At 43.5% G+C, this 16,043-nt stretch overlaps 1 protein-coding gene across 1 annotated transcript in view; it reads right to left on the bottom strand.

Annotated features, from left to right (window-relative positions):
* Positions 1 to 16,043, bottom strand: part of dcc (DCC netrin 1 receptor) — a 263,672-nt gene that overhangs the window by 51,274 nt on the left and 196,355 nt on the right. Inside the window, exons 13-15 of the mRNA XM_030785285.1 lie at positions 13,717 to 13,865; positions 12,363 to 12,501; positions 8,465 to 8,514 (exon numbers count right to left, since the gene is read on the bottom strand). Coding sequence (XP_030641145.1) covers positions 8,465 to 8,514; positions 12,363 to 12,501; positions 13,717 to 13,865 — 338 coding nt within the window. The remainder of the gene's footprint in view (positions 1 to 8,464; positions 8,515 to 12,362; positions 12,502 to 13,716; positions 13,866 to 16,043) is intronic.

Genomic DNA, 16,043 nt, shown 5'->3' with positions numbered 1-16,043 from the left:
CTGTCGCACTGAGTCAGTGATGCTTTGAGTTGATGCCAGCTGCCTGGCACGCAGGGGACAGCTATGCCATCTGTAGAAGGGGGCACAGGCGAGCGGGCGGGCGGGGGATTTTGGTGGGGGATGGGGAGTAGGGGGGTTGAATGAAAAGCCTGTTAACATGCAAATGACCCAATTAAAATGCAGGCGACGGCGCTGAGAGAAAGGCGTCAGGTCTATCCTGATGTATCTGTTGCTCTTCTCTCTCGTTAGGTTTTCATTTCCTCTGGGGCCTGGGTGAGAGAGCAGGACTGACAGAGTAGAAAACACGCTTTCTCTGGAACATTCCTTGCATATCACACATGGGTATATCTCCAAAATCTTACCGGTCCCCTGCAGAACCTCTCCCTCTCCCTTTCCCTTTCACTATCTCTCTCTCTCTCTCTTGCTCTCTCTCCTCCCACTCTCTTGCTCTTTTGCTTGCCTCTCCCTGTCTATAGTTTCTAATCCTATGCCTCACTCATGCATTGTCTGAAATATGTGTGTTTGCTGTGTTGTGTGCAGGGACCAGCTGTTTGCCCGACCGGGTGCAAGGGAATTCATTAACATTTACAGACACCTGTTTGCCAGGGTTCAGACCCGTAATCTTCATCGATTACACTGGTTGTAAAACCAGCAGAAGCAGCTCTGAGCCTTCACAGATTCCAGAGCCTCCAGACACAGACACTGGGTTGGATAGACAGGCTATGTGGAAATATGGTCTGGATAGAGGGTTAACGATTAGGGAGAGAGAAACTCTGTGTGTCATTTGGGTTTCGACTCAGCTCTAATTAGGCAAACATCTACCACAAGAACACGCCTCAGAACAATCCCAGATTGGCAAACAAGCCCCCAAAGAAAAACAAAACAAGACTGTGTACTCCAGTCTCTACTGCTAATAACCTCACACTCCTTTTCAACCAATATCTCCTGTGTCTAAAACCAGGTGAGGTGGGGAAGCACTGAAGAGAAGAGGAAAAAAAGAGAGAAGGTCACCGAGACACCTGGAGAAAAAAGAGAGAGAGAGAGAGAGAGAGAGAGAGAGAGAGAGAGAGAGGAGACTACTCATAGATTTCTCTTTTCCTCAGTAATGTTAAAGAGAATATACCCATGTGTTGTGGAAAAGAGTAACTGACAGGGAAATGCTGTTCTTCCTCATTGTGAAGTAGGTTACGGGCAGGGTAAGCCCAATAGACATTTTACACTCAGTTTAGACACAGCATCAGCGGTGATGTTTGATTCAGTCTTGGTAAAAACAAAACAGAACAAAACAAAACAAAACAATCTCCGCAAACCGCAAAACAAAACAAAACAAAACAACACAAACAACAACAACAACAACAACAAAAACTCGAATCATGCCAGTAGGAACATATCCACACATAGAAAAGACACCCAAGACATACAAGCAAGAAGTCTCATCTTTAAATCTTTTTCTTTCTTTCTTTTTTAATCTTCTTTTTTTATCAGTCGTCATCTGCTCTTGCATTTTTATTGCTGGGATTTAAATGAAGCAGACAGAAACAGGTTTCCCTGAGCAGGGTGAAGGTGTGTGAGAAAAAAGATGGCAAAATAAAAGAAAAACAGCTGTTTGAACATTCCTCCCACCTGAGACCAGCGATTCCTGTCGTCTCTGTAGGGGGGGGAGGGGGGTGGGGGGGTACATCTCATACTGACAGCTCCTCGCCGTCACCTGCTCCCCACGGGCCAGCCGACACACACGCTCTCTCTCTGTGTGGGCTCTTGTCATGGCCTCTTGTTTTTTTGGGGAGAAGATACACAATTGCCATGGTCTCTCTCTCTCTCTCCAGTGTCTGAACAGAGCCTCGCCTACGCTCGTCCCCGCAGGAGATTTATAACTGAGCAAAGTCTCGGCGTCACACAATCGCCTGACACGACCAGACAGATAAAAGACCTTTTGTTGGCTCTCTTTTATATTTAAAGGAAGCCCCGTCGAGCCTCTTCCGAGGATGGAATTAGGACTGTTCTGGAAGAAACCAGGCTACTCAGTCAGAGTCTCTGCGAGCCTGCAAAAGCTCTTCACAGGGTGTAATTCACCTACAACGATGACCTGAGGAAAATGCGCTGTATCTGAATTATCCAAGCCAAGTGTCCTTCTATCTCCTCTCTTCTCCTGGACACAAATGTGAGTGAACTGAATGTGAGGAGACTACATCACAAAGACCCGTTCAGTTCCCTCAACTGCTCCCTGTTTCCACGTGTCCTTCTTCCCTTGTCAGATTGAATATGTGATAAAGAACAGTTACATTGGGGTGAAGTTACTGCTAAACTTTTTCCCTTGACCGCTAATATATTGTTTAGGACCTCAGTGAAAGAGAAAAAGGTTTGGGTATTGGGACAGGGCCGGTCACACAGGTGCAGTTCCTTACGTTTCATCACTGACTTAAGAATCTCCAGTCCAAGCAGCCCGGTCGATCCAATTGATGAGTCGAGATTTTACACTCCACACTGCTCCACACGCGGTCTCTATCTCTCTATCGCTCTTTCACTCACTGTCTCACTTTCGCTCTCACCAACTCCCTAACCGTTTCCTTTCTCTTTCTCTCTGAATTTAATATCTCACAAGAGCTGAACTTCAGAGTCTTAAAAATGAATCCCCAGATTACACTGTTTTGCTCAATAGTTATGGCTTTCAACCTCTAATCGATCGGTGGTGTGGTGGAGATGGGCCTATGGAAGTGCTGCTTAATGGATGCGTTGACTGCTGGGGATGTGTGCTGTATTTCTAAATGTCAGTTCACATTCCAGCTCATAAAGAATGTTTGCTTCAGGCAGAGATCAAAGACTTATCCATAAGCTAACCATTAGGACGGTAGCGTCAGTACCTACTGAGGGATCAGGTTAAAGAAAGGAAATCACAGGGAAGATAACCGGCTGCCAGCTCTCTCCATTGTGGTACTCATTTGTCTGTTTATTGTCACAGAAATAGCACCTTACACAGACAAGAACAGTGAGGTATTTGGAAAACAGTGGCTAATGCTCTGGGTATTGGTGTTTTGTGGGAAAATGAATGTTCCACGAAGAGTTGTGACTCTATATGATTATCTTTGTCACAAATCCATAAAGTTATCATTGTCCTGACTCTGTGCATTTATCATTGTCATGACTCGTCATGACTCAGTATGGTTATCATTGTAGTGACTCAGTCTGGTTATCATTGAAGTGATTCAGTGTGGTTATCATTGTTGTCACTCAGTATGGTTATCATTGTAGTGATTCAGTGTGGTTATCATTGTCGTGTTTCAGTATTGTTATCATTGTAGTGACTCAGTATGGTTATCACATCATCATTCAGTATGGTTATCATTGTCGTCACTCAGTACGGTTTTCATTGTTGTCACTCAATACATTTATCATTGTCATGACTCAGTATGGTTATCATTGTAATGAATCAGTATGGTTATCATTGTAATGAATCAGTATGGTTATCATTGTAATGAATCAGTATGGTTATCATTGTTGTGACTCAGTATGGTTATCATTGTAATGACTCATTATGGTTATCACTGTCGTGACTCAGTATAGTTATCATTGTTGTGACTCTGTATGGTTATCATTGTCAAGACTCTGTATTGTTGTCATTGCAATGACTCAGTATGGTTATCATTGTCATGAATCAGTATGGTTATCATTGTAATGACTCATTATGGTTATCACTGTCGTGACTCAGTATAGTTATCATTGTTGTGACTCAGTATGGTTATCATTGTCATGACTCAGTATGGTTATCATTGTAATGAATCAGTATGGTTATCTTTGTTGTGACTCTGTATTGTTGTCATTGCAGTGACTCAGTATGGTTATCATTGTAATGAATCAGTATGGTTGTCATTGTACTGACTCAGTATGGTTGTCATTGCCGTGACTCTGTATGGTTATCATTGTAATGACTCAATGTGGTTATCATTGTCATGACTCAGTATGGTTATAATGGTAATGACTCAGTATGGTTATCATTGTATTGACTCATTATGGTTATCATTGTCGTGACTCAATATGGTTGTCATTGTGACAGAGCCTCGGGACGATTTCGACACGGATCAGAAACTGATAGTCGTATTCGGTGCTGCTGAGTTTGGAGTAAATGAACTGATTCCCTTTCCTTCGACTACCCCTACAGTCCTCAGTTAAGCTTCTGTTCCCAGCTGCGGGAGGATGGCTCTTTCATCTATCCCTCTCTTCCTATGGACTCACTCTTTCATCTGTCCCTTTCTCTTAACTTCACAGCACACACACACACACACACAATCTCTGTCCCTCTCTCTCACACACACACACACACACACACACACACACACACACACACACACACACACACACAATCTCTCTCTCTCTCTCTCCCTCTCTCTCTCTCTCTCTCTCTCTCATGTACACACACACACACACACAGAAACACACACAGGCCGTCATACCAATTCAGACACATAGTCAATATTACGGCTTTTGTGTATAGAGCATTGCATAAACGCATGAGTGCCAGAGGGGTTTTTCACTGTGTCTGACCGGGCTTCAAAAGAACTCAGATATGCTTTCAGTCCATTGTGATGGTCCATTAGCATGAGTCTGTTTGGTTCTGGTGGCGTTGGCAGGCCACACAGCTCTGGCTCAGACACACTATGAATGCTTATTAGTTCTGAACGGCTTCAATAAAAGTATTAGACATGCAAAACTTACTCGGCGCAAAGAATACAAAACGAAATATCAATATGTGACAATAAACGGAGGGAGAAAAAAATCGTTAATGATTGTTCAAACTGATGTGTGTTTTTCACATTCTTTAAGAGATTGTTATTTGCGTAGCATGTGTGTGTTGAGCGATTATGACTCGGTCCATTTGTGTCAGACTAGATAAACTGCCCCGTCGTTCTCCCGTGCTCCTGGCTCTGCCGTTTTCTCTTTCATTCGTTTATAGAGGCCATCCATCTCATTCCGTCTGTTTCAACCTCTACCTCCAGAGGAAATGAAGCACAAATAGACAGTTTAATTTTCCACCTGAAAAATGAAAATGTTTCCTTTCTCTAACGCTAGCTCCGTCTTCCCCTGATCCATCAGTGGGGCGTTTAGCTTTGGGAGGGGATCTGAGAAATGAGGCCAGCGGCTGGGCCAGGACTGGCACGCCTCGTCCCCGTCTGGAGAGGCCAGTGGGATCGAGAAAAGGAGAGAGAGAGTGAAAGGATGTCACTGTAGTTTAATAGGAGTTTAATGACCATCCCTGAGTTGCTCCCAGAAAGTCCAGATTGAGTCCAGTGCCTTTTTGAAAATATACTGAAGTCATATGTTTATTTATTTAGCCAAAGAAGGCTCCAAGGGAGCTGGTTCTCTCTGAAAGGGAGAAGGACAGGCTGGTGGGTCTGTAGGTCTAACTGCAACAAAAGCACCAACCTGCAGGGTCTTACTGGGGTCCAGACCTACTATGTCTCAACTCACTATCCTTGAAAACAAACAAACAAATAAACAAACAAACGAAAACATCTACTTCCCTGTCCATGGCCAGACAAAGGAAAAATGTGAAATCATCATATTCTCTGTTTATTTGTGTATTGTTTTCAAATGACTGGCCTCATCTTGGCATCATTTCCAGCCCAAACCAACCCCCTCCCCACCTCCCCACCCTGAACTAAACTGCATTCTGCATTTACGTGGTCTGTTGATTTCCTTTTGTTAGAGTCATAACTCGGCAAAAAATAAAGAAAGAAAGAGAGAAAAGAAATAACAAAAAGAAGAAAAGAAAAAATGACCTCTGCAATTCAGAAAGGCACAATGTGTGCCCAGCCAGACAATGAAACACAATTTCCTGTAATAAACACATTCATTTTATCTGCTGGCTCACGCCGGCTGCTCTCTTCACCGCCACGACTCCCGCCATTGTGTTCTGAGCCTTAAACATGTGCCAAGGGACACGGCAATGCGCAGGGGAGAGAGTAGAAGACAAGAATGGACTGAAAAGGGAGGTTTAAAAGGTGTGTGTGTGGGGGGGGGGGGGGATATTGTAAATATAGACACTTTCTGCCTCCGCTCAAACTCTACTGCTCCAGCTCACAGTTTGTCTGTGGGCTTTCACTATTCATGTCAAACCTTTACCCTGAAGAGTCCTAACAAGGACAGGGAGAGAAGACAGGGAGGAAACAGGAAGAGAGAAACAGTGCGAGGGAGAGAAAGAGAGAGAGAGAGAGAAAAAGACTTTTTGTTCAGTTATTCTGTGTGTATTACTGCATTCATATTCTTCAGCAGAAGAGACAGAAGAGCAGAGCTGAGAGAGAGAGATAGACAGAGAAAGACAGAGAGAGTGAAAGAGAACGTAAGAGAGAGAGAAAGAGAGAGAGAGAGAGAGAGAGAGAGAGAGAGAGAGAGAGAGAGAGATAGAGAGTGGCGTGGGTGCTCATTAACGCAACCGATCAATTTCGTCATTTATTAGAAACCTGTCAAATTACCACACACACCCTCAGTGGGCTTTTCACTCCGCTGTAACACCATCAGCATTAGTGTTGTATGACAGCCCTACCATTCCACTGCGTGACTGTACATCTGTGTCAAACTGAGGCAGAATATACAGAACCTCTGTCTGTCTGTCTGTCTGTTCATTCCTCTATCATTAGAGACGGATGAGAGCAAAGATGCAGAGTGGGTGTACACCCCTCTCCTCTGCAGAGCTCTGCAGACAAACTGAAGCAGTTGCCTGAAGCTGACAAATAGTTTTTAACAGTCACATTTAAACCAGTGCAGTACAGACTGTGACTCATCTATACACAAGCACACACATATAAACATCATTACAGCAGCTGCCAACAAAACCCAGGATGTAACGTGCACGTAACATGCCTTTAACATCATGCCTAATGCATACACGTGGTATATGCTATGTTAGGTCAAACTGTCAATTTTAATCAACTAATCAGCCTGAATGAGTTTAATGAGTTTCCTACACGAGTGAAGGATTACAGCAATGAGTAATTCCGTAAGGTTTTTTTTTTTCTCTCTCTCTTTTCTCAATACTCGTTGGCAATATGCTTTAATATCTGGCAAAGTCAGAGGTCACGTGTGAGGGTCAGTGAGTTACATTTTGCTAAGGCGATTTCTCCAGGGCTGCACAGCAGGAAAATACAATATACACGTATTACATGTTGCCCCCTCCACACCATCAAATCTCCCCCCTCTGCCCCACCCGCCCCCCACCACAGAGGATTTCAACTCAATCCACAGCCCCTCCCACACCACCAAAGCTTCTTCCACCACAGATTAGTGCTCAGATAACAGACAGTGTAACTACATCATTTGTGGCCTGTTTCATTCAGACTCCATGCGAAGTCCAGGACAGAGACATCCCAAAATATCCATGTTCCTCGGGGGTGTAATTCCATAAATAATTAGAATATTAACACACAGAACAGAGACTCTTTCCAGCGTAGGGAAACAGTGAAGCCATCTGTTTAAACACACTCATCAAAACTGTCTGTAACTGTAATTATGAAAACCACTAAATTAATTTTGCATTTTGTATAATCTCTCCCTGCTGAATTTAAATTTATTTTTCCCGCCAGTGTGACTAAACCCACCTTCTGTTTTAAGCGCAGTGGTGTTCATTTACGGATTTCAAAAGTCACGTTTGGTTAGATTTGATGGAGGTTATCTGGACAGAGGTGTCCTTTCCTTCTATGTGTAAGGTAGTCTTATGGTTCTGATCAGATTTGGGAATCCTTAAGAGAATGAAAACACAATCCTGGTTAATCCTCGCTCTGCACTACCACACAAACACAAGGTGTCACTCAGCATGCTGACTACTTTAGCCCTTGTGTCTCTGTCCGTTTTCATCTTTTAAATGCTCAGGATCTTTTTCATATTCAGAGAGTGCTCACAAGATTGAGTCTGCTCATTAAATATAAGCCCATAAACATGGGATCTTTGGTCTATTTATATAATAATTAATAGTGAAATTTGCTGAAACACTCCACACACACGCACACACACACACACACACACACACACACATACACACACACACACACACATGCACATGCACACGGATGTCCGCACACACAGCACACACATCTCTTATACAAGTGTCTGATCTCCACTTGAATATGTCTTTACAGGGACATAATCTCTAAAATTAAACAAAACAATTAAAGAAAAGCTCTAAGGCAAATACAGCGCTCTAACTGTATCAGTCTTTCTGCATTTGATAATCCTCCAGGTCAGATTGTATGCATGATCAGTTTAAATAATGTGTTCAAAACTCTTTTAGACAAAACCGTTATTCCTCAGACAGTAGGACCCTTTGTTTGTATTGCAATACAAACCAGGTCTGCATCAAACACTCTAAATGACTCTAGGATGAGAGAGTGATAGTGCATCTGGTCTTTACATTAGCTAAATGTCCACATCAGCTGAAATTAACGCAGTGTAATCTTGAGCTTTCACTGTTACTTACGCGTGAGTAGACCACCTCCAGCGAAACATTCTGAGGAGGAGCACTAGGAACTGCAGAGGAAAGGAGAGAGAAAAAGAAACGGTAGAGTTAGTTTTTCAGTATTTAAATCATTATGAAGATATAAGTCATTGTGTTAGCATCTTACAATTCCACAAGTCAATTATTTCTGGCAAATGCTGAGCAATGGGGCAAAGGTTGTGACCTCCTTTAGGGAGAGATCAGAGGTCAGGTCACGAGATAACCCCAGCGGACTGGTAAAGCTCACTGAGTGAATTAGACCCAGTCTCTGGGGGAAAACCCGAGACAGACGTGCCCTTTCCGGATGCCATGGGAAGCCATTGCTGATTCCCTCTTTTCTCCATGGCTGCCAATTGGAAATCAATCCACAAATTTGCTTCACGGCGATAAATGTCGGTAAATATAAACACAAACAAACGCACTGGATTCCTCATGCTAGATTACGAACTGATCTGGTTCTCTCTTCAGCAGTGACCTATTAGATTATTTACGTGTGTTCTGTATTCATTATGTTCACTGACACGTGAAGGACATCGTCAGTCTATCTGAGAGGGTTCGGATGGCTTCTGTGGAGTCTTTCTGAAGAAACGGAGGCGGTTTTGGGATGCTAAAAAGGCCACTCAATCAAGCTTCTCTCAATTCACAGCTTCTTTAAAGAATGGAAATGACCTCTTCAGGGTGCCCCACAACCTGACAGGTCCAGACAGAATTGACCTTTTCCTCATGCCAGTTTCCAGTCAGGAGCTCTAGTCTGGCTTTTTCTTTTTTTCATTCCTTTATTCAAACTCGCTCTCTGTTTAATAGAAACGGCTTTAGCACGGCTGGGATGAGAGACACTCCAGATATTTTCAGCTGTTTTCTTATCTCTGGGACACCTAATTGTTCTCATACTTAATGAGAATTATGGCAACGGTAATGAGCTTTAGCTACAAGACCTTCAAAAGTTATCTTTTAAAGCAACCCCACAACAGACGCTCATCACAGACGTCTCTCCGCCCACAGGAATTTAGATTGGCTTTTGAACCAGAGGGAAACAACTGTTCTTTGGCTGATGACAATTTTTTGACACACAGACACACATTCACACACACGTGCACATGCACACGCACACGCACACACACACACACACACACATGCAGCAGTATTCCTCTTGGCCCGTTGGGCTGGCGTTATAGAGGTAAAAGGTCATTAATTACCTCTGAGAAGAAGGGCCATTGAGGAAAAAATGGAGAAGGACAAAAAAGAGAGAGAGAGGGGAGAAGAGATGCTGCACACAATTTCATTAGAGCACACGAGAGGCTTTAATTAACAGGGAAATGGAAAAGGCATGTCTGGTGGCTCATTTGAGATGTTGAGCGGGTCCGCCGCTAATGGAAGCTGACAGACAATAAATTCCCGCAGCCTCTTAGCCAAGTCTGAAGCTAATGCAAAGAGACAATCCAGCAAATAAGTGAGTCTCACAGCAGCATCAGAACGGAGACCCCCTGAGCCTCACTTGGCACCTCCTGCACGGAGAGAGAGAGAGAGTGAGAGAGCGATGGAGAAGGGAGGACCGAAAGGGTCTGGGAGGAGATAGAGAAATGGTGGCCGTGCATTAATTGGTGCTGGGTGGAGATGTGCACTCTAAAAATCACTAGGACGGGAGAGAGGGACTGAGAATGGGAGGAAACAGAACGAGAGATAAAGGGACAAAAAGAGAGAGAGATAAAGAGAGATGGAGATAGAAAGAGGGAGAGAGAAAAGTGTCTGTGTGTGTGGAGAGCAGGAGAGACAGAGAGAGAAAGAGAGAGAGAGAGACAGAAAGAGAGAGAAAAGTGTCTTTGTGCAGAGAGAGAGAGGGAGAGAGAGAGGTGTGTGAGCAATGAGCGGTGAAGCTTTGATAGAAGGATGGAGAGTCAGTGTGGAGTGACACATAAACACTCTCTTTCCTTTTCGCTCTCTTCCCCTTGTTTTCTCCCTCCTCTAATAGAAGCTGACCTCAGGGTCTCTCTCTCTCTCTCTCTCTCTCTCTTTCCGTCCATTGGAGGATGCAGCCAGAATAGGATAAAGAGGAAACAAGGGAAACTCCTCAAGGTAAGAAGGGCAAAAGTGAGAATGTGTCAGAGACATTCTACTCAAAAGGCTGAATAGCTCTCAGACTCGTAAAAGCTTTTTCTTGATGACAGGCAAACCGATTTGTTTGCCACTGACAGATACAGCCCCCCCCCCTTCCCGCCTGGGGGGCCGCTGATAAGGCCTGGACTGTTTAAAATCTTCCGAGAATTACGGCGCGCATAATCCCGGAGCTTAACACCTTCCGTCGATTCCTTGGCATGTTAGACAGCTAATCAGGAGGCTTGATCGGAAATCAAAAGCCACGGTTTATTTCCAAAGCCAAACGTGCTATGGGCTCGTGTTATGGACTCTTTGACTGGACTGATCAAACCTCTATGTTAATTTGTTCTACTTTAAATGTATTAGCCTCAGGCTAAAGGGAATCAAACTAGGAAGGTCCCAGTGCATCGTTTCCCTACCAGAGCCAGGCTTATAAAGACCTTGAATTGCTGCATTTAGAAATGGCTCTTTTACATACACCGTTTTGTTCCGTTTTTAAACAGACCAACTGTTTAAAACAGAACCAAACAGCTTCAGCCATCATACAGGACGTATGAGAAAAAACAAAGCATTGGCTTTGATATGTAAGAATTGACAAACTTAAGAGATGGAGAAAAACAAACAGATTTTGTTCTGCAGACACATGAGGGAATAGGAGAATGAATAAACACAGCAGTGTATTCTAATGAGAAGACTTGGTTTTGGCTGATGGCTGATGGCTGATGTCTGATATTGGGGGTTTGACGTCAGTTTTTGACAATTGATATTTGTATTGGATTGGACCTGTTCTGTAGCTGCCCTGAAATAGCCTAATTTAGCCTCAGGCAATGGAGCAGTGCTCTCCTGAGACAAGACATGTGTGTAAAACCCAGACGAGATCAGCCGGAGAAAAAGAGTATGCTTCTGTTCCAAAAACAAGCTATTGTGATCCTTTAGAGCACACTTATGTTGAAGGGGGAATTCAGTCAAAAATGTCAAAGTACCAGCACTAAGAAAGAATGTTCTGGAATAAAAGAAAAATAAATAAATAAATAAAATCCCTGAAAAGGCATCAGTTGTAATGGAAAATACATGCAAGCAAAGCATACTCTCTCTCTCTCTCTCTCTCTCTCTCTCTCTCTCTCTCTTTCTCACTCTGTCCCTCTCTCTCTCTCTGGGGAATTTTCCCAAGACTAATTAAATTAGTATGGGGGGTTTTGAGTTGCTTTAATGGAGACGTGACTTGCCTGAAGCCAGTCAAACTCATTCGTCAAAGTGAACGTATCATAGCCGCTGTCAAAGTTGAGTGACACTGCCCATAATTGATTATAGAGAAAGCAGACGCTGATGGCAGCCCAGGCGTGTCAAACGGGATGAGACATTTATTAATGACTAATAAACTCTGTCATTAGTTTCTAATTGGCAGCTCCGTGCATTACATAAATATTTTTCATAATGCTTTGACTATTTCGGCTTTTTTTTTTCTTAATGACAGCGATGTTCTGGTGATTTCTGCCTCTAGCTGAAGAGTTTTTTTGTTTTTTTTGTCTACTGTGAAATGAATACATGGAGAATCCTGAAACTCTCTCATCCCCTCCGCTCTGATTCTTTAATTATCACTTAATATCCACTAATCGTTCCAGGTGGAAATTGGGTATTTGGCTGCTTAATGGAGTCTTGTTAAGATTTTTCAAGCTTTCTCTAACCCAGGTTATTCAGGTTTGTGTTTCAAGCAAAAAGGATTCAGATAACTGATAAAATCAAACAAACTGATCCCAGGTCAGGGTGGGGGGTCAGAGAGTCTTACCGTCGGAGAGGGTGGTGATGATGATGTCCTCTGTGGTAGTGCCCGGTCCGTAGTGGTTGTAGGCCAGGACGCGCAGAGAGTATTCTGTAAACTTCTTCAATCCTTCCATTTTATAGCTCAGGCTACTCACTTCCACGCTCTGAAAAGCAAAGCCGAGAAGCACGCGAACGCTGCATGAACGCCAAAACACCCCCGAGCCATCATACAGTCGGTCGTCAAAAACAACATCAAAACTTGTTTGTTTGTTTATTTATTTGTTTGTTTGTTTGCTGACTTCAGTCAGTTCCACACAGCAAAAACAGGACAGCAAACTGCACTCAACTCAAATTTGTTTCTTCTAATGGGAATCATTCTACTAATTGCAATTCTGCGTTTGTGCACAAGGCTGTCCCTTTAAGTGGGTTAAGGAGAGGAGGCACGATGTGAAATATTTATTCAGAATCTTTTTAAGATGTTGCAGTACACAGCTGACATGGAGTATACAGCTCCCAAACATTATGTAGTGATCATCACAGTGGAGAAAGACATCATCGGACAAAAACACCATCATAGCAACCTCACTGGAGAAAGAGGAGGGCAAACTAAAGCTGTAATGTCACATGTCATGTGATTTTTAACATATCACTTTTCCATTACAGGGCCGTGGAAAGGGATACTTGGTCAAATCTGTTGTGGGAAGCCAGGCTTTAGGTTCTTCCCCTACAGCCTTTTCCCTGAGCCTTTCTCACTCAGGGGCTTTCTACTCAAACTGCTTCCTCCTCCATGCCCCTCCTCTGAGCCCTTTCATCACCCTCTCCCAATCATCTTCCATTAGCCCTGTATATACTTCCTTCATCCACGTTTTTCATCCAAACATCTTCCACTAGCCCTGTATATACATCCTACTTCCATGTGTTTCATCCAATTATCTTTCACTAGCCCTTTATCTAGGCCATTTCTCCTTGTCCTTGCTATTCCTCCATGTCCTGCTCCAACATCTTCCACCAGCCGCGTGTCCACATCCTTCCTTAACTTTCTCATCCAATCATTTACCACTAAACCCTTCCTTCATTTTCTTCATTCAGTAATCTACCACTTGCTTCTGATCTAAGACCTTCCTGTTTGTTCTTCCCTCAGTCACATCCTTAAGACCCTGCTGCACACAGACCCTCAGGTAAAACACTCAAGTTGAAAAGCAGAAAACAGTAAAAACATTTCAAGCACAAGTTGAGATATAAATGAAGTTGAAAACACCACCTGAGACCTGGATTCATACTCAGATATCAGACGGTTCCAAAATGCTCAAAAACTATTTCTCTCTGTTTCGGTTTGGTTAGGTCCTCACTTTTCCTGACCACAGACCTTAAACACTGACCTGTTCTTTCCCACTGGAGGTCTCAGTCCAGAGCAGCCGGTACCCCTGGATGGGTCCGTTGGCATATGCTGGGGGGTCCCAGGATGCCTGGATGGAGGTCGGTGAGGTGGCCTCCACCTGCAGGTTCTCCACCGGCCCAGGGACCTGCACTGCTGGTTGGGACAGAGAGAGAGAGAGAGAATGAGAAAATATGAACCAGTTCTGAGGCTAAAGTGTATCTGATCGTCTTCTATACTTATGCTTACTCAAACGTCATGAACAAACAGTCCACACTGTCTTGATACGATACCTGCGGTGTGAATAGAGAAGCTGCGATTTAATGGTTTGCATTACTCTTGTGTCACAGACATCTTTTCCTTTCATTACCCAAACGACTGATTCACATTTCTAAATTTAGTTTCTCTCGTTTCCAGGTTACTGATGATTTGAGCGAGGTTTAAAAAAAAAAATTAAAAGTAACTGTTTTAATTCATTGGCTGATTTAATTCACGCCACCCCCTCCTGAAGGGCAGAGTACGGGAAAGCAGTCACGGTGCGTTCGCCACAGTTAATGCCCTCTCCGATCCCTCTGCCCACTCTTTCCATGACTGATTATGCCACAGTCAAGGTCAACATGGGATCCTCACAGTCTGGACAGAGTGTTATGTCCTCATGATGCCTGTCAATCAGGAATCAGCGTGTCATCCCGCACTACCATATGATGACGATAATCCAGGGGATTAAGAGCATATTTTTTTAGGTGAAAGTTTCCTGCTTTCAAGCAATAGGCCTGTCCTTCCTGCAAATAATGTAATTATCAAACCTGATAGACACAAGCAAAGAGAGAGGGAAAGAGAGAGAGAGAGAGAGAGAGAGAGAGAGAGAGAGAGAGAGAGAGAGAGAGAGAGAGAGGTGAGCCAGGGTGAACATTTGCGTTAATGTATTCTAACTGAACGGTGCTTTGGGCAGTGTAGGAGAAATGCTAATGGGGTACTTGGACATTAATAAAGCTTTTATAGGTATTTCACATCACAATGCGTGCTGATTGGCTTTGGCTATGAGTCTCAAGGTGGTGTAAACTGAAGCTAATCTTTCCTTGAGGGATTTCATGCTGTCACATTGGGCTAATAATCCTAATTTTTCTGCTGAATAATGACCAAGGTTGACATAAGTGCAGATTTTCCTCCATTAAAGAGCAAAAATATAAGGAAAATAATTCTCCAGTCATAGAGCGAATAGCCACAGGTCCAAATTCAGGAGCTGGTGGACTCATTCGTGGATTCGGCAGTGCTGTGTCGGTGTCGCTGTATGTGATCTCTCTCAATCATAGACATAGAGCGTTAGTGAGGAGCTGGCGTGTTAGGAAGCAGGCATGCTCGTGTTTTCCTGCCTCTCTTCATTTTAAGTCAGGTTGTCATAGCTATGTCTGTCGAGTGTCACTTAAACTGTACACCCTCTTCCCTTACAGAGGTACTGACAGTATGTTGGGGTGGACCCTGCTCTGTGGGATGAGGTAAATGTGGTCCTCCCAGGCCAGACACAAAACGAGGCTGCTCTATCTCCTCTACCCCTCACTCACCATTCCCCCTCCCAGCATTGCTCCGTCCACATCTCTCCTCATTTACGCCATCTGTAACACTAGCTATCTTTGTCATCACACGTTTCACCCCGTCGCTAACACCTCGTCTCTCTTTGTCTCTCTACCCAGGCCTTTTGGGGCATGTGTCCAAGGCTCCAGCACCTTCTGTTCCACTTCACATCTCATTTAACCCCTTCCATGATCAACCCAAATCCTCACTGACTTGAGAGGAGCCCATGCTGGTTTTCAGTCATGGTTCTCCTCATGGTTTCTGCCTGCTGTTGTCAAAAGACATTTCCTCTACATTGACGTTTTTGGGCATTGCCTTTCACTGGACATCTCACGTCTGGGATTCTAGAAGGCTGCTTTGTGACAATGTGTAGTGTAAAGCATCCTGCATAAATCAAATGTATTTGAACTGAATTGAAGCAAACATAAATCTAACTTCAGTTAAGTTATTTTTTAACACAATTTTTTTCAGTTTAGCACAGTTTGGCTCAATAAATAAATAAATAAATAAAAAATTAACTCTGCATCATCTCCTGCCTGAATGTTCTTCCTTCTACATGCAACAATTTTTTGATGAGCGATTGTCATTTTGACATACTCTCTCTCATGACACAGTGGTTGTGCAGGGAAAAGCCATAACTCCAAACCCTCTCCTGTTCTAATAAAAAGGTCAGGCTCTTTAGATTCAGCTGGGCTGGTTACGCAAAGAGGATGAGTGACTCTTACCTGACAGACAGAGTTAGAGTTTTGTTCTCTCTAA

Source organism: Chanos chanos, chromosome 9 (assembly GCF_902362185.1).
Source record: "Chanos chanos chromosome 9, fChaCha1.1, whole genome shotgun sequence".
NCBI lineage: Eukaryota > Metazoa > Chordata > Actinopteri > Gonorynchiformes > Chanidae > Chanos > Chanos chanos.
This window is presented reverse-complemented; position numbering and strand designations above follow the sequence as displayed.